The 24,936-nt window shown below is 45.3% G+C and overlaps 1 protein-coding gene across 1 annotated transcript in view; it reads left to right on the top strand.

Moving 5' to 3' along the window:
- Positions 1 to 906: 906 nt before the first annotated feature.
- The window catches only part of crb2a (crumbs cell polarity complex component 2a), a 146,411-nt gene continuing 122,381 nt past the window's right edge, over positions 907 to 24,936 (top strand). The window contains 2 exon segments of the mRNA XM_061697727.1: positions 907 to 1,034; positions 16,610 to 17,302. Coding sequence (XP_061553711.1) covers positions 968 to 1,034; positions 16,610 to 17,302 — 760 coding nt within the window. The 5' untranslated portion in view covers positions 907 to 967.

Genomic DNA, 24,936 nt, shown 5'->3' with positions numbered 1-24,936 from the left:
CACATTCACACATACGGGCAATTTAGAGTCTCCAATTCATGCATGTTTTTGGGATGCGGGAGGAAACCGGAGTGCCCGGAGAAAACCCACGGAGGCACGGGGAGAACATGCAAACTCCACACAGGCGGGGCTGGGGATTCCACCCGGGTCCTCAGAACTGTGAGGCTGACGCTCTAACCAGTCGGTCACCGTGCCGCCCACTTCAACGACATTTAGTTGTAATCAGATATGGTCTTTTATTATTTCACTGCAGGTGCCACGGTGAGCGACTGGTTAGCACTTCTGCCTCACACTTCTGAGAACCGGGGTTCAAATCTGGCCTCATCTGTGTGGAGTTTACATGTTCTCTCCGTGCCTGCATGGGTTTTCTCCGGGTATTTCGGTTTCCTACCACATCCAAAAAACTGAAATTGTCCATAGGTGTGAATGTGAGTGTGAATGGTTGTTTGTTTATATGTGCCCTGCGATTGGCTGGCGATCAGTTCAGGGTGTACCCCGCATCTCGTCTAGTGTCAGCTGAGATAGGCTCCAGCTCGCCTGCGACCCCAGTTAGGGTAAGTGGTATGGAAAATGGATGGATGAATTATTTCACTGCAGTTATTTTCTTTTAAAAGGGACGTATGGATTTAATATATATATATACTAAATATAGTTTGTACATAGATAGTGGAGTGATTGGTAAAAATACGTAACTGCATAAATGATTGCAAATGTATTTAAAGCACAGATTAGACTCAACTAGTATGAGCATTAGTGTGACCGGTTTATCCAGCTTCCAGCTTTTCCAGTTACCCTGTCATGTCGAATTATACTCCAGAGCATGTGGGACTGAATCTTAAGACCTGGGAGGTGCTTATTGGCTGCTAGAAAAAAGCAGTATGTTCTTAGCCTCCCTGTTCACACAGGGTGACAGTAGCAAGCAAGGAGTATCACTGTTTTTTATAATAACCTCATCACATAATGTAAAATGGAGTTTGGTAAAGCATGTCTGAATCTAAAGACTCTCTTTTTGACAATGATGATGTTCAAATGGGGTGAGTAGAGGCAACTCAGTTGTTGTTTTTTGTTTTGTTTTGTTTCCTGAGTTTAAATATATAACCTTGAAAAATACATATTGCAAGAACAATATAATCTGTACCATATGAAAGAACAAATCTGTTCCCTATTTGTGCTCATATTTATTAGCTAGCTGAAGAAAATATTTGCCTATTTGCCTATAATTTAAAGTAATAAAATTACATGACATCTTTCCATCCTATTTGTACAAATGAATAATTCACTTGGGTTTCTGAGCATGCATTTATAAACATAATTACGGTCAGCCAATTTTCCCGTCATTGTCCCAACATCCAAAGTCCCCACATTCAATTCTAGGCTCTGTGCTTTCCTCTTCTCTTTCTGTCTATGTACCCGCTTTCCACCTCTCCTTCGTCTTTGACCCACAGTAGCTGAATAATAATAATTCTAATTCCATTTATGCCACCCAATTTTCTGTAACTATAGCTGTAGTAGTACACTCGCCTGACTTTGGTGCGGGAAGCCTGGGTTCAGTTTCCACTCAGTGACGGTGCAAATGGTTGCCCGTGTTTATATGTGCCCTGCGACTGACTGGCGACCAGTTCAGGGTGTAGTCCGCCTTTGCCTGAAGTAAGCTGGGAGAGGCTCCAGCGCCCTGTGACCCTAACTAGCCCACGACCCTAACCAGCCCACGACCCTAGTGAGGATAAGCGGTACGGAAAATGGATTAATGAATGAATTCAGCTGCTGGCTCGCCGTCAGACGACATAGCTTCGTGTACGCTAGCGGCCAATTTTCAAACACACGTCGGCGCGCACACCACGATGAAACCCATCGTGTCTCTGCTTTTTTCTTCCTGAAATGACTGCATGCATAATCTTTTTTTTTTTTTTTTTTTTTTTTGCTGCACCTTTCAGAAATTAGGGCACATATGCGACCAAATTAACCACACTCTAGAGGCCTGTCTCGTCCGACAAAAAAAATCATATGCCGGATTTCCAGCACCACGCCAGAGTACTAAACCATGCCTCCGAAGACGCAGATTGATCATAATTTATGTGTCCCTGCTAATTTTTGTGCAGGATGCGGAACGCATATCAAGCGAGATCCCTGCTAGTGAAAGGTATCCCCATGAGGACGAATGGTTAATATCACTCATGAGTATATGTGTGTGTGCTTTACGGAGACATGGCTTTGTGAGGGTATCCCTGATTGCGTCGTAATGCTTCCGGGCTTCCATCTTCACCAGGCAGACCGCGTTATTGGGGAAAACAAAAGGCGGCGGGATATGCTTCTATATCAACAAAAAATGTCGTACTGACGTCAGCCCACACTTTAGAGGTGCTGTTTTTGAAATGTAAGCCATTCTACTCGCCGCATGAGTTCGCATGTTTCATCCTCGCCGGTGTTTACATTCCTCCTCTAGCCAACATTAATGCTGCACTGCTAACACTCGCTGAACAAGTAAACGAAATTGAAAATAAACACCCAGACTCACCCCTCATTATTCTTGAGGACTTGAACAAAGCTAAACTCAACCACAAACTCCCCAAATACAAGCAGCACATCAACTGTCCTATCAGGGAAAATAAAATTTTAGACCACTGCAATACTATGCTTAATAACGCATACCGTGCAATACCTCGTGCAGCTCTGGATTTGTCTGATTACTGCTTAATTCACTTAATACCAACATACAGGCAAGCACGTAAATGCGCGAAGACTACGGTGAAAACAGCAAAAAAATGTGGACCAACGAAGCAAAGATAGAACGTAAAAGCTGTCTAGAGTGCACAGACTGGAGTGTCTTTGAAAATTCAGCTGGCAGCCTGGATGAATATATGGAGACTGTCACATCCTATATCAGTTTCTGTGAAGAGGTGTGTGTACCAACAAAGTCATTTTGCTCGTTCAATAACAACAAGCCGTGGTTCACTTCCAAACTTAAGCAACTTCGCCAAGGCTAAAGAGGATGCATATCGTAGTGGGGATAAGGCTCTGTATAATCACGCTGGAAAACAGCTGACTAAAGAAATTAACATTGCCAAGAGAAACTACACAGTAAAGTTAGAAAAACAGTTTACCACTAACAACTCTAAATCCGTCTGGCATGCATGACAATAGCTACCCAATTACAAGCGACCAAACCCCAAGCTGAGAACAATAAAATAGTCGACGACTTGAACACCTTCTACTTCAGATTTGAAAAGGACACTTTAACACCCCACACCAATCAGCCGCACCACCGACCACGATCACACCTCTGAATTCTGTGTTGACCATCCACGAACAGGATGTTCAACAAAGCAGGAGGCCCAGACCTTGTCTCCCCATCCTGCCTCAAAGTCTCCAGTCTCCACACAGATCTTCAATAGCTCTCTGGAACTGTGTGAATTTCCATCCTGTTTCAAATGCTCCACCAATCATCCCAGTCGCCAAAAAACGCCCTGACATCTGTGGGCATGAAGTCCTTTGAATGCCTCGTGCTGGACCACCTCAAGAGTGTCACAGGTCCCCTGCTGGACCCCCTACAGTTTGCCTACCGAGCAAACAGGTCTGCGGATGATGGAGTCAACATGGGACTGCACTTCATCCGAGAACACCTCGACGGCGCGGGGACCCACGCAAGGATCCTGTTCGTGGACTTCAGCTCTGCGTTCCACACCATCATCCCTGAACTCCTCTCCTCCAAGCTTCTCCAGCTCAGCGTCTCGCCTGCCATCAGCCAGTGGATTTACAGCTTCCTGACGGGCAGGGCTGGGTGACACCACCTCATCTACATGTACCACCATCACCAGGGCACCCCAAGATTGTGTCTTCTCTCCGCTGCTCTACTCTCTCTACACAAACAACTGCACCTCTACACACTCGGCTGTCAAACACCTGAAGTTTGCAGTTGACACCATAGTCATCGGCCTCATCAAAGATGGTGACGAGTCTGCGTATCGACAGGAAGTGGAGCGGCTGGAGCTGTGGTGCTCTTGCGGGAAGGCTTTCAACAAGGTTTAAGAGTGAGTTCATGGCAATTTATGACAATTTTTCCGGGAGTGTATTTGTGAGGGCGGCACAGTGGACGTCTGGTTAGAGCGTCTGCTTCACAGATCTGAGGACTGGGGTTCAATCCCTCTGTGGAATTTCCATGCTTTCTCTCCCCGTGCTCATCAGAGGGACAGCCAAGGGTAGATGTTTTGGAGACAAAGTTAGAGAGGGTAGACTTCAGTGGTTTGGACACATCCAGAGGAGAGATAGTGAGTATATTGGTAGAAGGGTGATAAGGATGGAGCTACCAGGCAAGAGAGCTAGAGGAAGACCAAAGAGAAGTTTGATGGATGTCATAAGGGAAGACATGAGGGTAGTTGGTGTTAGAGAGGAGGATGCAGGAGATGGGCTTACAAGGATGACACGCTGTGGCAACCCCTAACAGGACAAGCCGAAAGGAAAAGAAGAAGATATCGATCGAGGTTTTTATTTGTTTTGTGTAAACAATAATAAATAATATGACTCAGATTAATTAATATCCACCCCATATAGGGCATGGTTCTAAATCTCACCGCGACTCTCCATACAGCCAAACATGGACTCATCGCATGGATTTGTGACTCAAATTTACCCACAGCTTTTTTGACAATCTGTACTCAGACCAGCCAAAAACCCCAATTTCCGTTAATGACATAATCACTTCCACCTCGGCCCTGCCTTGTCTGTGTATGCATGATAACTTGCCCTCTCACAGCTCATCGCTGTCGTTACTTAAATCCAATGTAAATAGCTTTTTCCCAGACTGCACACTGCGGGTCTCAACGTCTTCTCCCCACAGTGCACTCTTCCCCACACATATCAAATTTAGTCACCTAGCCAGGTTGTGAGCCAGAGAGTTCTACTTTTTCATAGTGGAATATTCATTTTGCAACTACAGTAAATTTGGAACCTTGTCCTAGGTTTTAAGAAAAAATTTCCATCTCCTTATGGAACTTTTCAATCACAAACACTTCATCTTAACACACTTCCTCTTTGCTTGTCTATAAATTTGTACCTGGCCAGGTTTTCATAAGCCGGACTGTCCCACTTCCTCGTGCAATATGCATTCTAAAACTAAATTTAGAACCTGGCCACAGGTTTTCTTTTTTCAAACTTGTTCCATAGCAGTTAGAATGATTTTGAGAGCGTGCCAGATGGAAAAAAAAGGGGTGCATACTGAAACCAAACATTCGTACAGTAGGAGTGCAATTAGCAGAAGTAGTGGCAATCGTATGTAACCAAGGAGGCTCGGCATAGTTGTCACGTCTCGTAAGGTACAAAATTGTGTCAACTGTCCAAGTGGGAGGATCAATACACAATTTAACACACATTTTTATCACAACAATTATGAGAGTTGACGGTGAAACACTGAGGAAGAGTTTTAGTCATTGTCTTTCTTCTGTTCTTCTGCCGAGTCACGCAAGTGTGCGTGTGTATGTGTGGTGTGCACTTCAGTTCAGACAGATGATTGGTCGTTGCTCGGCTTCTATGACCTATCTTCTGCTCCTCTTTGACCTATCAGCGCGCAATCAGTTGCTAACACTGATTGTAGCTAAAAGTGTATGCTAAAAATGAATCCTCTTTTTTAAAGGTGGTTACTTAGCCTCATTAGGCCGACCTTTACGGTCAACCGTCATAGAAGGTGAGGGAAGTGGAGGAGTCGGGACCATAGGAGGCGCTGGGACCTTCCTGCAGTGTGATGCGTGAACCCACGTCGCTCTTTCAGCGACCTTCACTGCAGTATTGGTTACGAGGACTTGGAAAGGCCCCAGCCAGTGCTGATGTTTCCACGTTTTCCGCCAGAAGTTTTTAATCAGCACAAAAACACTGGGTTTGATGTCATGCAGAGGTCCGTCGGCCAGCCTTAGGGGGGCTGATTGGACTTGTTTCCTGAAATTGATTAGTCAATAATAAACACACACACAATAATGTGTGTGTGTTCACGGTCACCAATGTCATAATTTCTCTCGGCTGGGGTCTGTTTTTTGGAGAGATAAACACAAGGATGTAACTTACCATCCTTGAGAGATTTCTGGGAGAGCAGTGCTCATATACCGGCATCAGATGCACCAACTTCTACCACAAACTGTTGTTTGAGATCTGGCAAAGTAAGGATGGGAGCGGAGGTAAAGCTCGATTTAAGTTTCTGAAAAGCAGCCTGACAACGAGGGTTCCGTACAAAAGTTCTGTGTGGCGAGGTAAGATCATGCAAAGGCGAGGCTATAGAACTGAAATTTCTAATGAACTTTCTGTAGGAATTAGCGAACCCTAAGAACCTTTGTACGTCTTTGCGTGACGTGGGAGTGGGCCAATTAGTCACGGCATCAAGTTTGCAAGGGTCCATCTTGATTTCACCTGGAGCCAGCACGAACCCCAGAAAAGAAACGGACGCCTTGTGGAACTCACATTTCTCAGCCTTGACATATAGTTCATTCTGCAGTAACTGCTGCAACACAGAGTGGACATGATGGATGTGAGTGTCCTCATCCGGGGGAGAATATCAAAATATCGTCCAAATATACAAAAACATACACAATCAACATGTCACGCAGACAAAGTTCTGGAACACAGCTGGAGCGTTAGTGAGTCCAAAAGGCATCACCAAATACTCGTAATGTCCCGTTGGTGTGTTGAATGCTGTTTTCCATTCATCCCCTTCCCTTATCCTAACTAAATAATATGCATTTTTTAAGTCTAGTTTGGTGAAAATCTTGGCTCCCGCTTGGAACTCAAAGGCGGTGGAGATGAGAGGAAGAGGATACCTGTTTTTCACCGTTGTGTTGTTGAGACCCCGGTAATCGATACAGGGTCGCAGAGTCATGTCCTTCTTGTCCACAATGAAAAATCCTGCTCCCGCAGGGGATGAAGATGGGTGAATAATCCCGGCTGCCAGTGATTCATCCACATACTCCTTCATAGCTTTGTGTTTCGGCCCTGAAAGAGAGAAGAACCTCCCTCGTGGGAGTGTGATTCCAGGCAGCATGTCAACAGCACAGTCATAAGGTCTGTGGGGTGGAAGGGATTTGGCCTTGGACTTGGAAAAAACGTCTTTATTATCCTGGTAACAGATGGGCACTTGAGATAAATCAGGATCCCCAGATGGGGTCTGTGGATTGTCATTAGAAACATAGCCCTGAACATCACATGGCGGCTTGAAACAGTTCCGGGTGCAATTGCTGCCCCATGACATAACCTGCCCAGAGAACCAGTCAATGTGGGGGTTATGTAATTTCAACCATGGGTTCCCTAAAATAAGGTAATGATTCATAGCGTCAAAAACATGAAAACTAATGCGTTCCGAGTGAGAATCAGGAAATGTCAATGTGAGTGTTTGGGTGCGGTGAGTGATCTTGCCCATAAAACTCCCGTCAGCAGCATAGGTGTTGCGGTGTCGTTTTATTTGAAAGGTTCGAAGGTGCATACGTCTAACGAGGAGGGAGTTGAGTAAGTTTGCATCAGAACCAGAGTCAATTAATACAGGTGTATGAATTTCTTCATCAGGAGAGCATAGTGTCACATTAGGAAGAACCCGGGCAGGGTCTTCTTTAATGAAATTCAGACTCACCTCTCCCATGCCCTTGCTACCGGCACCGGCAACCTTGACGTGACAGTTGCTCACGGAATGACCTGACTGCCCGCAGTAGAATCACCGCCCTTCCCTCAGCCGGCGCTGACGTTCCTCAGGGGAGAGATGGAACCTGCCCAGTTGCATGGGTTCATCCGTGGTGACGCTCGCCAGTATGATTGAGACCGGAAACAGGGGCTCTGCCTTGGTTTGGCTGGTCACCGAGGCTCGTCCTCCAAGTGCGCGGTGACGCAGCCCTCCGCCAAACTCCGTCCAGCTCGCGATCCAAAAGCCTCTTGTCAATCTTTATGGCGAGAGCAATGAGAGTGTCCACGTTGTTCGGCAGGTCTAGCGGGACCAAATGATCCTTGACGGCGGAGATAGTCCTTGAAAAAAGGCATCGAGCAGTGCCCTATTATTCCACTGACTCTCAGCTGCTAGAATGCGAAACTCAATCGCATAATCTGACACCCTGCGCTTGCCTTGTTGTAAGGTGACAAGGGAGCGAGCTGCCTCACGATCTGGTGTGGAAAAAAAATAAACCTTGCTCCATAGTCTTTACGAAAAAAGCCCACGAATGACACGCGGCGGAATTGCGGCTCCATTCAGCAGTAGCCCACGCCTCCGCATGACCAGTCAGGTGGGAAATAACGAAAGCGATTTTTGGCCACTCGGTGGGGAAGGCAGCTGCCTGCAGCTCAAAGTGGAGTTTGCACTGAGTGATGAACGGCTTAATGTTCCCAGAATCTCCAGAGAACCTGCTGTGGGAAGACAGCAGCAGAGGTGGCAGGTGGCTGCAGGATGACTGCTTCACATGGAAATGTTGGTACCGTGGCGGTATCGGGTATTGTGCCAACTGGTTCCTTCTTCATTTTCATAAGAACTTCTAACTGTGAGGCCACCTTTCTCATCATATTGTCCTGATGTTCTGATAGTCCCTCTAGATGAAGGTGGAGAGCAGCAAGCTGCTCATCCTGCTTCCAGAGGCATTGACCCTGTGCTTGAAGGGCTTTGCGCACCGGGTCTGAGTCTGCTGGGTCCATGTTATGGCCAGTTCGTTCTGTCAAGAACGGAACAGAGGATAGGACCCAAAAATGCACGACTGCAAAAGAAATGGACAGTTTAAAAAAAGAGGTTTAATATTCGGACAGAGGTCGGTACACAGGCAGGCAATCCAAAAAAAGGCAACAGTATCCAAAAACATGAGGCAAAAAGGCGAGGTCGATAATAGGAACAAGGTCTAGTCTTACTGTGAGTCTTTGACGTGGAAATAAGGAATGCTGGAACGCGATGATAAGGTACAACGAACTGGCGACCAGAAAGAATGAGACACAAGGTTAAATGTAAGGTGTAATTAGGGTGAACGAGGCACAGGTGGTGAAGATGCTCTCAGGAGCAGGTGTGTATGAAACAGGGGGAAGACAAAAACCGGAGCACACACCCATGACACCGGGGTCCCCTGGATCGGCGATCAATCCTAGAATCCCACTTCTGACACCAACTGTTTTGGCAAATCTTTTTCTGACAGAATAAGTAAGGAAGCAATCTTGTCTTTGTGGGATTTTATTACAAAAAAGAAAGAAAAGTCTTTGCAAAGGCAGCACGGTGGCCGACTGGTTAGAGCGTCAGCCTCACAGTTCTGAGGACTCGGGTTCAATCCCCGACCCCGCCTGTATGGAGTTTGCATGTTCTCCCCGTGCCTGCGTAGGTTTTCTCCGGGCACTCCGGTTTCCTCCCACATCCCAAAAACATGCATTAATTGGAGACTCTAAATTGCCCGTAGGTGTGACTGTGAGTGCAAATGGTTGTTTGTTTGTGTGTGCCCTGCGATTGGCTGGCAACCAGTTCAGGGTGTACCCCGCCTCCTGCCCGATGACAGCTGGGATAGGCTCCAGCACGCCCATGACCCTTGTGAGGAGAACCGGCTCAGAAAATGGATGGATGGAAGTCTTTGCAAAGAGGAAAAGGTACAAGTCTTATGAGTTTTCACCCTGACTGAAGTCAAAGCAAAACAGAAGTGAGAGAGACAGAGAAGCAAAGGAAAGCAAAACAATTATCTTTGTCCAACTGCACTCAACCTATCTTATTTGACAATCCGCTCGTAGTCACAACATGGCTGGGAACAACCAGGACGCACAAAACGGCCGGAAAACAGCCAGCAGTCACAACATGGAAGAATAAAGCATGTGAAGGTTGTATAAAACTAATAGAAGTAATATTTGGTATATATAAAACATACATTTTCCAACTCACCCGGCAGGTGCCAAAAACACGAGGTTTAAGCCTTCGCACAATGTCTTCTATGGAGCTTCTATTGGCTGATCGTTGTGTCTACGTGGCCACCATGTTGAAGGCAACGGCGCGCTTCTCGTGTTTACTTTTAGACAACCAAAAAAACAGCTTTCATGTATTGTAGTATTTGTCTGGCACTGTCTGCCCAAACGTGGATATTTCAGCTCACTTATAACTTGAGAAAACACCTTACAGTAAATTGCAGATGTTTTGTTGTAGTTTTGGCTGTGCATACACAGACACACATGCACATACGCACACACACATACACACACACACGCACATGCACACACACACACACGAATATCAGAATTTGCACATTCACATTTTATTTTGTTATTTTTATTTGATTGATGTTCATGCTGTGGTGAAAAACAAATCTGAATTTACTCACGATTGAATCAGTACTCGAGTAATTATTTCACTGTGTACTTTTTACTCTTACACAAGTAATTTTTTGGCGGACTATTTTTTACTTTTACTTGAGTGACATTATTGTCAAGTAATAGAACTCTTGAGTAAAAGTAAGCATACTTTTATATTAATCAGCAGATGTTCCCCTGTTTCTCCTACTTAAATTAGCAACAGTGAAAATATTGTCGACTAACCAGCAAAATAACTTGACATACCATACTGACATGTCCCTCCATTTTATGAGAATGGAAATAAATTGATTTACTATATATTGAGACCGGAATCAATTGTGTTCATTTATTTTTTTTCTTAAAACGGTTTGCCACAAACAGGAACTTCTATATATAAAGACTTACTTTAATTAACTAACTCTCTATATCCCTAATTTTGATGTAGCACAGACTGGCCTTCATCCTAATTTAATTAATCACGGAGGTGCCTTTACATTTCATGTATGCTTTTTCAACCCATTACTCTGCTTTAATACACTTGAGAAATTCCGCACGTACACAGCACGTAATTCATTCGTATGACACTGAAATACACTCACTTACTTATTATTCTCCTCATCACGCTTATACCATGCACTCTGCATCATTCAGACAGTAACTTTCACATCATTCACTCAACTACTGTGCACACCTCGACGCGGATCCCGGAAGTGCCCCTACTCACATTGGCCCCCTCCAAAGGTGATGTAAAGGCGCCATAACACAATCGCGGCTGCACAAAACGTCAAAAGCCTCCTTAATCCAATACCAAAGCGTTTTCTGATGAACTAATCTCAGTCACTGTTTCCAGGCTGCTTACGCGCGTACGAAGAGCCGCAGTCGGCCCACTCCATCAATCAGGGAGGAGAAGCCGCAGCGCAACCCACGCGCTTCCACATTCGCCGGCACACACATTAATTTATAATCTTATTGTATTTAAGACGACATTTAAATGGTTTCAAACCTTAGATTCTGCTGTAATATTTTTTTTTTGATCAAAAAATAAGAAAAATACAATTAGTCAATCCACTCTTCAGAAAGGTAAACAGGAGGGAGGCCTAAATGCTCCCAACTTTAAACACTATTATTTAGCTAACCAATTAATGAAGCCCTATGGGGGGCACAAGCCAGTGCAAACTGTAGTGCGGTCCCAACCCCGGATAAATGCAGAGGGTTGCGTCAGGAAGGACATCCGGCAAATATTAGCCTTCATCCAAAGAATTCCATACCGGATCGGTCATGGCACGGGTTAACAACGTCTGCCACCGGCGCCGTCAACCTGCAGGGCGCCGGTGGAAATTCAGCTACTGTGGGTCGAAGTCAAAGAAGAAGAGGTGGTAAGCGGGTTCTTCGGCAGAAAGAGAAGAGGAAAGCACAAAGCCGAGAACTGAATGTGGGGACTTTGAATGTTGGGACTATGACAGGAACATCTCAGGAGTTGGTTGACATGATGATGAGGAGAAAGGTTGATATATTGTGTGTCCAGGAGACCAGGTGGAAAGGCAGTAAGGCTAGAAGTTTAGGGGCAGGGTTGAAATTATTTTACCATGGTGTAGATGGGAAGAGAAACGGAGTCAGGGTTATTTTAAAAGAAGAGTTGGCTAAGAATGTCTTGGAAGTGAAAAGAGTATCGTATTGAGTGATGAGGCTGAAACTTGAAATTGAGGGTGTTATGTATAATGTGATTGTAGGGCTATGCCCCACAGGTAGGATGTGACCGAGAGATGAAAGAGGAATTCTGGAAGGAGCGAGACGAAGTAGTTCTGAGCATCCCAGACAGAGAGAGAGTCGTGATTGGTGCAGATTGTAATTGACATGTTGGTGAAGGAAATAGGGGTGATGAAGAAGTGATGGGTAAGTACGGCATCCAGGAAAGGAACTTGGAGGGACAGATGGTGGTAGACTTTGTAAAAAGGTTGCAAAAGGCTGTAGTGAACACTTTTTTCCAGAAGAGGCACGAAGGGTGACCTACAAGCGTGGAGGTAGAAGCACGCAGGTGGATTACATCTTGAGCAGACGATGGAATCTGAAGGAGGTTACCGGCGGTAAAGTAGTGGTAGGGGAGAGTGTGGCTAGACAGCATAGGATAGTGGTGTGTAAAATGACTCTGGTGGTGGGGAGGAAGATTAGGAAGACAAAGGCAGAGAGAGAACCATGTGGTGGAAGCTGAGACAGGACAAGTGTTGTGCAGCTTTTTGGGAAGAGGTGCAACAGTCTCTTGGTGGACAGGAGGAGCTTCTAGAAGACTGGACCATTGCAGCCAAGGTGATCAGAGAGGCAGACAGGAGAGTAGTTGGTGTATCTTCTGGCAGGAAAGGAGAGAAGGAGACTTGGTGGTGAAACCTCACAGTATGGGAAATCATACAAGGAAAAAGCTTAGCTAAGAAGAAGTGGGCCACTGAAAGGCCCGAGGAGAGGGAAAAGAAATACATTGAGATGCGACATAGGGCAAAGGTAGAGGTGGCAAAGGCCAAACAAGAGGCATATCATGACATGTATGGCAGGTTGGACACTAAAGAAAGAGAAAAGGATCTTTACAGGTTGGCCAGACAGAGGGATAGAGATGGGAAGGATTTGCAGCAGGTTAGGGTTATTAAGGATAGAGATGGAAATATATTGACTGGTGCCAGTAGTGTCCCAGATAGATGGAAAGAATACTTTGAGGAGTTGATGAATGAGGAAAATGAGAGAGAGGGGAAACTATAAGAGGCAAGTGTCGTGGACCAGGAAGTGGTAATGATTAGTAAGGGAGAAGTTAGAAAGGCATTAAAGAGGATCAAAACTGGAAAGGCAGTTGGTCCTGATGACATTCTTTTGGAGGTATGGAAGCATCTCGGAGAAGGTGGCTGTGGAGTTTTTGACCAGCTTGTTCAATAGAATTCTAGCGTGTGAGAAGATGCCTGAGGAATGGAGGAAAAGTGTGCTGGTGCCCATTTTTAAGAACAAGGGTGATGTGCAGAGCTGTGGGAACTATAGAGGAATAAATTGATTAGCCACACAATGAAGTTATGGGAAAGAGTAGTGGAGGCTAAACTCAGGACAGAAGTATTTGCGAGCAACAGTATGGTTTCATGCCTAGAAAGAGTATCACAGATGCATGATTTGCCTTGAGGATGTTGATGGGAAAGAACAGAGAAGGTCAGAAGGAGCTAGATTGTGTCTTTGTAGATCTAGAGAAAGCCTATGACAGAGTACCCAGAGAGGAACTGTGGTACTGCATTTGGAAGTCTGGAGTGGCAGAGAAGTATGTTAGAATAATACAGGACATGTACGAGGGCAGCAGAACAGTGGTGAGGTGTGCTGTAGGTGTGACAGACAAATTTAAGGTGGGCGTGGGACTGCATCAGGGATCAGCCCTGAGCCCCTTCCTTTTTGCAGTGGTGATGGATAGGCTAATAGATGAGGTTAGACTGGAATCCCCGTGGACCATGATGTTTGCAGATGACATTGTGATCTGCAGTGAAAGCAGGGAGCAGGTGGAGGAACAGTTTGAAAGATGGAGGCATGCACTGGAAAGCAGAGGAATGAAGATTAGCCAAAGTAGGACAATATATCTGCATGAATGAGAGAGGTGGTGGTTGAAGAGTGAGGCTACAGGGAGAAAAGATAGCAAGGGTGGAAGACTTTAAATAGTTGGGGTCAACCGTCCAGAGCAATAGGGAGTGTGCTCAGGAAGTGAAGGAACGGGTCCAAGCAGGTTGGAACGGGTGGAGCAAGGTGTCAGGTGTGTTATGTGACAGAAGAAGTCTCTGCTAGGATGAAGGGAAACGTTTATAAAACAGTGGTGAGGCCAGCCATGATGTACGGATTAGAGACAGTGGCACTGACGAGACAACAGGAAGCAGAGCTGGAGGTGGCGGAAATGAAGATGTTGAGGTCCGCTCTCGGAGTGACCAGGTTGGATAAAATTAGAAATGAGGTCATCAGAGGGACAGCCACGATTCGATGTTTTGGAGAAAAAGTTCGAGAGAGCAGATTTCAATGGTTTGGACACAACCAGAGGAGAAATAGTGAGTATACTGGTAGAAGGATGATGAGGATGGAGCTGCCAAGCAAGAGAGCTAGTGGAAGACCAAAGAGAAGGTTGATGTATGTCGTGAGGGAAGACATGAGGGCAGTTGGTGTTCGAGAGGAGGATGCAGGAGATAGGCTTACATGGAAAAGTATGACGCGCTGTGGCGACCACTAAAGGTACAAGCCAAAAGGAAAAGAAGATTTAGCTAACCAATTACAATACCTCATCAAATGGTTGCACCACAATGAGTAATTAGTATTATTCTTGGCTAGAATTGGAACAAATAGACTGCAACAACATCAAAGTCTTAACCGCCATAAATGCTTCAAGAACCCAATAATCGCATCCACCTTAACGGCTTGGTGGCAAAGTTTAGAATCTACAGGATTTCAATTAGGTCCCAGTATGCTCGCTCCAATCTGGCATAATCCAGATTTCGAAATTAATAATACACCACTTCATTTTAGTACAGGGGAACAACGTGGAATTGACCACCTAAAACAACCATTTAATGATGTTTTTAGGACAGGTGATGAACTGTTCCAAGAATTCCAAATAGCAGGTGGAAACGTTCTTCAATACAATAAATTAAAAGTAGTAATTAAAAAAAAGAATACCAACACTTCAGAGCACCCTCGAACTGCCGGAATTTGTCAAGCAAATAGTGAAGCTTCTCCCGGAAACTAAAATAAATCTCTCAAACGTCCATCCGTCCATCCATTTTCCGAGCCGCTTCTCCTCACTAGGGTCGCGGGCGTGCTGGAGCCTATCCCAGCTAACATCGGGCAGGAGGCGGTGTACACCTTGAACTGGTTGCCAGCCAAACGCAGGGCACATACAAACAAACAACCATTCGCACTCACATTCACACCTATGGGCAATTTAGAGTCTTCAATTCATGCATGTTTTTGGGATGTGGGAGGAAACCGGAGTGCTCGGAGAAAACCTACGCAGGCACGGGGAGAACATGCAAACTCCACGCAGACGAGGCCATGGATTGAACCCCGCTCCTCAGAACTGTGAGGCTGACACTCTAACCAGTCGGCCACCGTGCTGCCTCTCTCAAACGTTTATGAATTAATTTTATGTCGGCTGACCATAACTACTGGATACAGATATGTAACAATACGTTTAGAACAGGGGTGTCAAACTAATTTTTGCTGCAGGCCACATCGTAGTTATGGTTTCCCCCTGAGCGCGAACACATACACAGTAAATGTACAATTGCCTCATGTTATTACATATATCCATCCATCCATTTTTGACCTCTTATCGTCGGTCGCGGGGGCAGTAGCTTTAGCAGGGATGCCCAGACTTCCCTCTCCCCAGTCACTTCATCCAGCTCTTCCGGGGGGATTCTGAGGCGTTCCCAGGCCAGCCGAAGGGACGTAGTCTCTCCAGCGTGTCCTGGGTCGTCCCCGGGGTCTCCTCCCGGTGGGACGTGCCCCGTACACCTCACCAGGGAGGCGTCCAGGAGGCATCCGAATCAGATGCCCCAGCCACCTCATCTGGCTCCTCTCGATGTGGAAGAGCAGCGACTCTACTCTGAGATCCTCCCGGATGACCGAGCTTCTCACCCTATCTCTAAGGGAGAGCCCAGACACCCTGCGGGGGTAACTCATTTCAGCCGCTAGTGTCCGGGATCTTGTTCTTTCGGTCACAAACTGTGGGTCACAGGTGAGGGTAGCTGGGATAGCCTCCAGCACGCCCGCGACCCTCGTGAGGAGCAGCGGCTCAGAAAATGGATGGATGGATGGATGTTTAAAACAGTAGATTGATTGGAAACTCTAAATTGCCCTTAGGTGTGAATGTGTGTGTGGATGAACTGGATGGATGTTTAAAACAGCATCTACTTACCTACAGGCGGCAGGGGAAGTAAGAATGGATACACATCACATTCTCGCGACCTTTCACATGGAATGAATCAGAATCTAAATCTGCACTCTCTAACTTTGACTCCAAAACATCTAAGTTTGGCTGTCCCTCTGGTGAGCTAATTTCTAACCCTATGCAACCACTCACTCCGAGACAGAACCTCAACATTTTCATTTCTGACACCTCCAGCTCTGCTGTATGTTGTCTCTTCAGTGCCACTGTCTATATAATCCGTACATCATGGCTGGCCTCACCACTGTTTTATAATCTCTGTTATTTGAGGACACAACAGTTACAATAAAGATAATGTGCAAAACATTTACATTTCTGACCTTGGGTTTCTGGATTTTTAAAACACAGAAATGTTGCTATTTAATAAACATTTATGGAATTGGTGGATCAACACTTCCTTTTGTTTTTCAGGAATCTTCTGCACAGCCACCCCTGACAAATGCTTGTCGTCACCCTGTCAAAATGGAGCTACCTGTGTGGATACAACGGATGATTATGCCTGCATTTGTGACAATGAAGGGGTTAGATACATGGGCAAAAATTGTGATCAACTCTATGATGCTTGTTCCTTTGCGCCATGTGAAGACTGCATCAGCACTCTTGGTATGCAAGAATACCACTGTATCTGCCCAGATGGACTATCAGGGGATAACTGCACAGAAGAGGTGGACGAGTGTTGGAGTAGCCCCTGCTCTAAGCCACGTTATTTGTGTGTAGATCAGTTTAATGGGTACTTTTGCAGGTGTCCTCATGGTTACGGAGGGCCAGCATGCCATCGACATGTAACTGATTGCATTCACAAACCCTGCAGGAACAATGGGACGTGTATTTTGCACCCACAAGGCTTTGAATGCCAATGTCCACCAGGATATGAGGGAAAGACTTGCGAGGAAGATACAAATGATTGTTTGTCAGAACCTTGTCAAAATGGCGCTCTCTGTATTGATGGAGTGGGAGAGTTTCATTGCTTCTGTGTGCCAGGTTTTCAGGGCTACAACTGTGAAATTGACATCAATGAGTGTGCATCAAGACCATGTGAAAACAATGCTACCTGCATCAATGAGAAGGACCATTACAAGTGTGAGTGCCTCATGGGCTTTGCAGGTAAACTAAATCTTGACACACACATTTACACGCAATCAGCTGTAATACAAAATTTGGAAATACATCCACAATCTATCCATCCATCCATTCTCCTCTACAAAAATATGGAATAATTAAAAAAAAATAATAATAAAAATGTTTAAAAATGAAACATCAAGAGGTGAAGTCTAACTTTGTGGTCCGAGGACAATAAAAGCAAAAAAACAGACGCTATGGACTTGCCAATTATTGCTTATTGTTTTAGGTCTTTAGTTGTTTAACATGCACTTGTATGTTTGGGATTATGATGATCATTTCTTGAGCTTTTCTTTCTACAACCAGGAGCCTTTTCATTACTTTGGTAAATGTTAATCTTTGTCTCATCAGTCATTCGAATTTTGTCGCATAATTTTTTAGACTTGCCTTTGTACTTTTCAGCAAATTCAAGCCAGGCCTTCATATTTTTCTTGCTAATGGGTGGTTTGCATCTTCTGCTGTAATTGTTGGTGACTTTCGTTCATGAAGTCTTCTGCACACAGTAGATTGTGATAACTTCACTTTTGCCCTCTTGCGGTTCCTTCTTAGTAAGATAACAGGGAAACTCTGCCATAGCCATCGTCAAACAGCATCAGTCACCCAAAAGAATCCCAAACACCAAGATTCCCCCCAATGGTAATAAAGTCATGCATTTAGTGCTTTGGCCTGAGCATTAAAACAGTGAATAGATGAGATTTTCATGGCATAACGGAGGAGAGGTTCCCAAAAAATATCCACGAAGATCTGAATGCAGAACCATGAACATAAGCTATTTTATTAATTATTAATGAATAATAATAATTTTAATGTATATTGCGCCTTTTAAAACATTCATGTTACAGAGTCAAGGAGATCAAAACATTGTACTGCAGGGATACATAGAGCTCAGAGTTCATTGATGGAGCTGAGATGCAACTGCTTTTTCTAGGGTTTTGCAGAGTAAAGGAATGTAACAAAATGCATATTTTATCCGTTATATTTATGATAAAAATACAGTATGCCTTGATTTATTCTACTTGCTGCGACAATAAGATAAAATACAACAACAAGCATAACTACAGTATTTGCAATTGAACTAATACATATTTTAAGCTTTTGACTTTTTTATATTACTGTAAACCAATTTAAACACACGACACGACAAAATATTAACTAAAATATGTCAGACAAAAATTACAAAATCTGCATTCAGATAATTTATCTGGAGTTAAGATTGGCATTGAAAAAGCAAGTGTCTCAGCTTTGAGGAGCTGATCCCGTTTCTTTTGCTGGAAATTATTTGTGGTCTCCTGTTTTGGAGAAGGTTCTCTCAGGAGGGACTGACATTGCTACAAAGGGCAAAAGTTGCATTAGACACACAGGAACCTTCATTAATGTCAGCTTCAAATGCTTGTCTTTATTCTCCTTATTGCACGGATGTGTGGCTGTGCAAGTTGTGCAGCCTGCCCATTAAGATATTTTATTTCCTGCAGGCTTTGTACTGTCTTTGTATTGTCAACAAAGTTTAAATGTGTCCAGATTTGACTCCTTTTCCTGCTATCACTCGTTTTCCTATTCCTTATCAGAATCTTTGCGTTTTCTCTTATGGCCCCTTGCTCTGTTTTACACTTGTCTTATTTCCTCATCTGTTTGCTGCTGTGTGTGCTCATTCCCCCCCCCCCCCCCCTCTGCTCCGTGCAGTCAGAGAGAGAGAGAGAGAGAGAGAGAGAGAGAGAGAGAGTGAGAGCGAGAGAGAGAGACGACGCCACACATATTGACCAGTCACGTGCAGGCTCTCTCAAGTGAATGACGAAAGCGGCTCCCAGTCATGAGCCAGCTGTCATTGTTCGCTTCAAAGATCCAGATCTTATCACCGTTTCATTCGCGATCGACACATCACTATTGCTTCGCTCCTCAGGGTCGAGACCAGGCTTCTTGTGAATTTGGGTTAACTATTGCTATGTCCTGAGTTATTTCACCAGTCTCTCAGTGATAATGTTCACTCAGTCTTATTTTCCACGAAGACTATTTTTGAATCAATTTACCTGTTGAAATGGAAATTATGGCTGGCCTTGGGTCTCCTTTCAAGTCAAGTTTATTTGTATAGCCCTGAATAACAAAAAGAGTCTGAAAGGGCTTCACAAGCCAAGATTGGTTGGCAAAGATTGATGACATCCCCTTATCTAAACCCCCAAATCGGACAAGGAAAAATTCAAAACCCCATTGGGGAAAAAATAAAACTTGAGAAGGGACCACAGATTTATGGGATCCACCTTCCACGATGACCAGGCTGCAATGGATGTCAAGTGGGCAACATTTATCGCATGGTGCTGTAGAATGTTAATCAAAATGACATAAATGTCACAATTAGTAATCGTATGAACTGGATCCAAAAGCAGATGAGGAAGTAGATGAGAATGGTTTATTTGGGGGTAATCTGGGGTAGTATATCCGAGGCGTGATGGTGGAACAAGGAACGTGCAGGAAGTGGGAGGTGGAAGAGCTTGACGTCCTTCCAAATGGATTTTATTTGTCGTAGGTGCTCCCTCACCAAAGGAACCACCACAGTGTGCTCCTGTTCGTTAAACATAGGTGGTTGGAAATCATAACATGCCACAAAGGAAGACATTCATGTGTGGGAGCTGTTGAGGGAGTTGTGGGCATATTCCACCCACGGGAGAAAGCCGCTCCAGGAGGCGGGATTGCGTGCAGTCACGCAGCGCAGAGCAGACACCAGATTTTGATTCGACCACTCCGTCTATCCGCTGAATTGTGTATGGTATCCAGAGGACAGATTGGCTGCTGCGCCCACTGCCTTACAGAACTCTTTCCATACTGAGGACCTCGGTCCATGGAGCTTGAAGACGTGAAGGACTTGGAAGTTAGCGGTTTCGAAAGCAGAGGGTAACTTGGGAAGGGGTATGTAATGGACACACTTGGAGAAACGGTCAATGATGGTAAGAATGATGGTGTTACCTTCAGAGGGAGGTAGGCTGGTAACAAAATCCAAAGCAATGTGGGACCAAGGGATGGGTAAGGGGTGCAGAGTGGGACAAGATGAGGATATCGTCTAAATAAACAAAGACGAACCGGTTGAGCATATCACGGAGGACGTGCTTAATGAAGGTTTGAAAGACTGCAGGGGCGTTGGTTAACCCAAAGGGCATGACAAAATATTCAAACATCCAAGGGGGGTATTAAAAGTAATTTTCCATTTGTACCCCTCTCTAATGCGGATGAGATGGTATGGGTTGCGCAGGTCCAACTTGGTGAATATCTGGGCATCGCAGAGGGGTTTGAATAAAGGGTCAATGAGGGGCAGCTGGGATTTATTTTTCACGGCTATGTCGTTGAGTCCACGGAAGTCAATGCAGGGGCGGAGAATAGTAGCTTTCTTTTCAACAAAAAACAACCCAGCCCCCAGGTGGGAAGAAGAGGGCCTGATGAGTCCAGAAGCAAGTGAGTCATGGATATAGTTTTCCATAGCCTTCTTCTCAGGGCGGGAAAGGTTAAAGAGGACACTGGAAGGAAGAGGGGCTCTAGGCAGGAGGTCTATAGCGCAGTCATAGGGGCGGTTCGAGGGTTAGTGTGATAGCAAGATCCTTACTGAACATTGGAGAGAGGTAGTGGTATTCTTCTGGAACCCGGAAGATATCGTGTTGCTGGTGGCTGAGGTTTGCTGGAGGGCGGAACGGCCGAGAGAAGACAGTGGGAGTGGCAGAAAGGACTCCACCCAGTGATATACAGGTGGGTCCAAGTGATGCAGGTAGTGAATTTTTATAGAAAATTTTATGAGAGTTAACATGGGAATCTACAAGGGAAACAATGCAGGAAACAAAAACAAAACAAAGGACAGGCGAATCTTGGCAAAGGAGACTGACTTGTGATGTGAGGGTGGAATGAGCGTGTAGTGACAATGCATATAGATGGGGGTTCCTGTTCTCATCAATTTAAATCCAAATATGCAATAATCTGTACTTTTAGTAGACCGCAAGTGGGATTTACATGTGTTGACCAATTCAGGCAGGCAGGTCGACCTTCCGGGTGATGTCAAGAGCGCTCACGAGGGATAGTTCGAAGAAAAAGGAAGGAAAGAGAAGAAGAAGCCGCACTTCAGGTGCAGGATGGCTGGAGTGCTGGCAGTGGCAATGCTTGCCACGCGGTCAGGGAAAAACTCGCACCACAATTACTTCCCAACGGAGCCTCATCTGTAAACTGCCCCATACCCAAAAGGGTAGCTTCGGGGAGTTGGCAGGTGCTTCCTGCGGTCCACGCTTGGCAGCACGGCAGGGAAGTTCGGTGTCTCCAAGCCTCCGCCACCTCGTGGTGAGAGGTGGGGCTCCCGGGCTGGGCCAGATCTTTGTCAGGTTGAACAACGAGAGTTTGAGGGAGAGCAAGGGAGAGCAAGCGAGAGCGAGCGCGCAGGACAAAGGAGTTCTGCCTTTTATCCCCTTCAAAGAGCCCCTTTTGACCAAATGGAAAACCGCGCCTCTAGAATCGCATTTCATTTTAGGATAATTTAAAACCAGTGGAATAATCCATCCATTTTCTGAGCCGCTTCTCCTCACTAGGGTCGCGGGCGTGCTGGAGCCTATCCCAGCTGTCATCGGGCAGGAGGCGGGGTACACCCTGTACACCCTGAACTGGCAACCAGTAATCGCAGGGCACATACAAACAGACAACCATTCGCACTCACATGCACACCTACGGGCAATTTAGAGTCTCCAATTTATGCATGTTTTTTGGGATGTGGGAGGAAACCGGAGTGTCCCGGAGAAAACCCACGCAGGCACGGGGAGAACATGCAAACTCCACACAGGCGGGGACGGCGATTGAACCCGGGTCCTCAGAACTGTGAGGCTGACGCTCTAACCAGAAGTGCAGTCCCATGTTGCCTGCGTCATCCACAGACCTGTTTGCTCGGTAGGCAAACTGCAGGGGTTCCAGCAGGGGTCCTGTGATGCTATTGTGGTGGTCCACCATGAGTTCAAAGGATTTCATGACCACAGATTTCAGGGCGAGAGGCCTGATGTCATTCAGACCCAAGATTGCAGGTTTTGGGGGACATGGGTGTGGTGGGGCGTTTGAAACAGGATGGTACTTCACAAAGTTCCAGAGATCTATGAAAGATCTGTATGAAGAGTGGAGAGACCTGGTCCGCACAGACTTTGAAGCAGGATGGGGACACAAGGTCTGGGCCCACCGCTTTATTGATCTTTTGTCGTTTGAAGATGCGTCACACATTCTATTCATGAATGGTCAACGCAGACGTCAGAGGTGCGATGGTTGTCGGTGGTGTGCCTGGGCCGTGAAAGGGTCCCTTTCAAATCTGCAGTAGAAGGTTTTCAAGTCGTTAGCTAGTCCTTTATTGTTCTCCACTTGAAGGGATGCTCGCTTGTGATCGGTTAGTAATTTCAATCCTCGCCAGACTGACTCAGAGTCGTTGCCAGTAAACTGTTTTTCCAGCTTTTCCGCATAAGTTCTCTTTGCGATGTTAATTTATTTTCTCAGCTCATTTCTAGCGTAAATGTACAGGGCTCTGTCCCCACTTCGATAGGTGTCCTCTTTAGGCTGGCAAAGTTGCTGAAGTTTGGCAGTGAACTATAGCTTGTTGTTATTGAACGTGCGAAATGTCCTTGTTGGTCCACACACATCTTCACAGAAACTGATATAGGATGTGACACTGTCCGTATATTCATGTAGGCTGCCAGTTGAAGTTTCAAAGATACTCCATTCTGTGCAGTCTTTGCTTCATTGGTCCACTTCACTGTTTTCACCACATTTAAGTTTGTGTCTGTATGTTGGTATTAAGTGAATTAAGACGTGATCAGACAAGTCTAGGTTTGCACTGGGGATAGCACTTGTCATTTAGCGTGGTGGCACTTGTCATTTAGCGTGGTGTAGCAGTTGTCTAGAATGTTGTTTTCCCTGGTGTACAGTCACTCTGCTGCTTGTATTTAGGGAGTTTGTGGTTGAATTTAGCTTTGTTCAAGTCCCCAAGAATAATGAGGGCTGAATCTGGGCACATTCGTTTACTTGTTCAGCGAGCGTTAGCAGTGTAGTGTTCGTGTTTAGCCTGGAGTGGAATGTAGACACCGGTGAGGATGAAAGAGGCGAAATCGTGGGTTGAGTAGACTGGCTTACAGTTAAAAAACAGCGACTCCAAGTCTGGGCTGCAGTGTGTGTTGAGCTCCGAGACATCGATACACCATTTTTCGTTGATATTGTAGCATATTCCGCCACCTTTTGTTTTCCCCGATAGCTCCGTGACCACTTCCGCTCGGTGTAGTTGGAAGCCCGGAACCATTATGGCGTCATCAAAGACGTGTTCATATAGCCGTGTCTCCTTGAAGCACAGCATGGCGAAACGTCCAGTCTTTACTGGTCTTTGTGAGAAGATGCAACTTGTCCATTTTGTTCGGTAGAGAGCGTAGATTTGCGAGGTGAATCAACAGGAGCAGCATTCGGAATTCTCTCTTCCTGAGCTTGACCTGCACTCTGGCTCGCTTCCCCCTGTGGCGTCGCCTTTGCCCCCTCCATCCGCCGGTGTGTAACTGAGGAAAAGTTGGTGAAAGGAAGTCCGGAGTAGACTCCCTAATGTTTAGCAAGTCTTCCCTTGTATAACTAAGTCGCGTATTGTCTCCAACGATGAACCAAAAACATAGTACTCAAGAACTCGTTACCCAGGCGACCACTCGGTTAGGCGCCATCATCCAATCATACGCACACACACAAATACAGACCCTTTCCAAAAAAAAATTTAATATCATGGAAAAGTTTATTGAGTTCCATAATTCAGTTCAAAAAGTGAAACTTTCAGTGATTATAGATTCATTCAGGGCCCACAATTTAAACAATTTCACGTATTATTATTTTTTTTTTTTTTTTACATAATTTGGGTTTCCAGCTCATATAACCCACAAAATCAGGAATTCAAAAAATTAGAATACAGTGAAGAAATCACCATGTACTTCTCAGTTTTTGTGGAAAAAAAAAAACAGGTTTTGGTGCTTCTGGCGGTATGGGCAGGGGCCAGGTCGTGCTGGAAGTTGAAATCTCCATTTCCATACAGATCCTCAGCAGAAGGAATCATGAAGTACTCTAAAACATTCTGGTAGACTGTTGCGGTGACCTTTGATTTAAGAAAGCAGAGTTTACCAACAACTGCACCGGAAATTGCACCCCAAATCGTTACTGACTGTGGATATTTCACACTGGAGCTCAAGCAGCTTGGGTTCTTTTCTTCACCCGTCTTCCTTGATTTGGCAAATCTTTTTCTGACAGAATAAGTAAGGAAACAATCTTGTCTTTGTGTGTTTTTTTTACAAGGAAAAAATAAGTCTTTGCAAAGAGAGGAAAAGGTACAAGTCTTACACTTTTCCATTTTCACTTCACAGGCATGTTAAGTACCACTACCACTTAATACAAAGGCAACAGTGTTTCAAATACAATACACCATATGAAATGCTACGATTTTCAAGGAGTTAAAATTTTCTTTACCGTAATTCTTTGTTTGGAGGACAACAGGTCCGTTTGGATCCTGAGGCGATAGCCGACATCCAGAGCCCCGGCAGCCCCTCGTCCTTAATTCTTTGGGTGGAGGCAGGACTCATGCGTTGGTCCTGGATGATCAATCACTC

The sequence above is a fragment of the Phycodurus eques genome, chromosome 15 (genome assembly GCF_024500275.1).
Source record: "Phycodurus eques isolate BA_2022a chromosome 15, UOR_Pequ_1.1, whole genome shotgun sequence".
Lineage (NCBI taxonomy): Eukaryota > Metazoa > Chordata > Actinopteri > Syngnathiformes > Syngnathidae > Phycodurus > Phycodurus eques.
The sequence above is the reverse complement of the archived record's forward strand: the minus strand, read 5'-3'. Positions and strand labels throughout refer to the sequence as shown.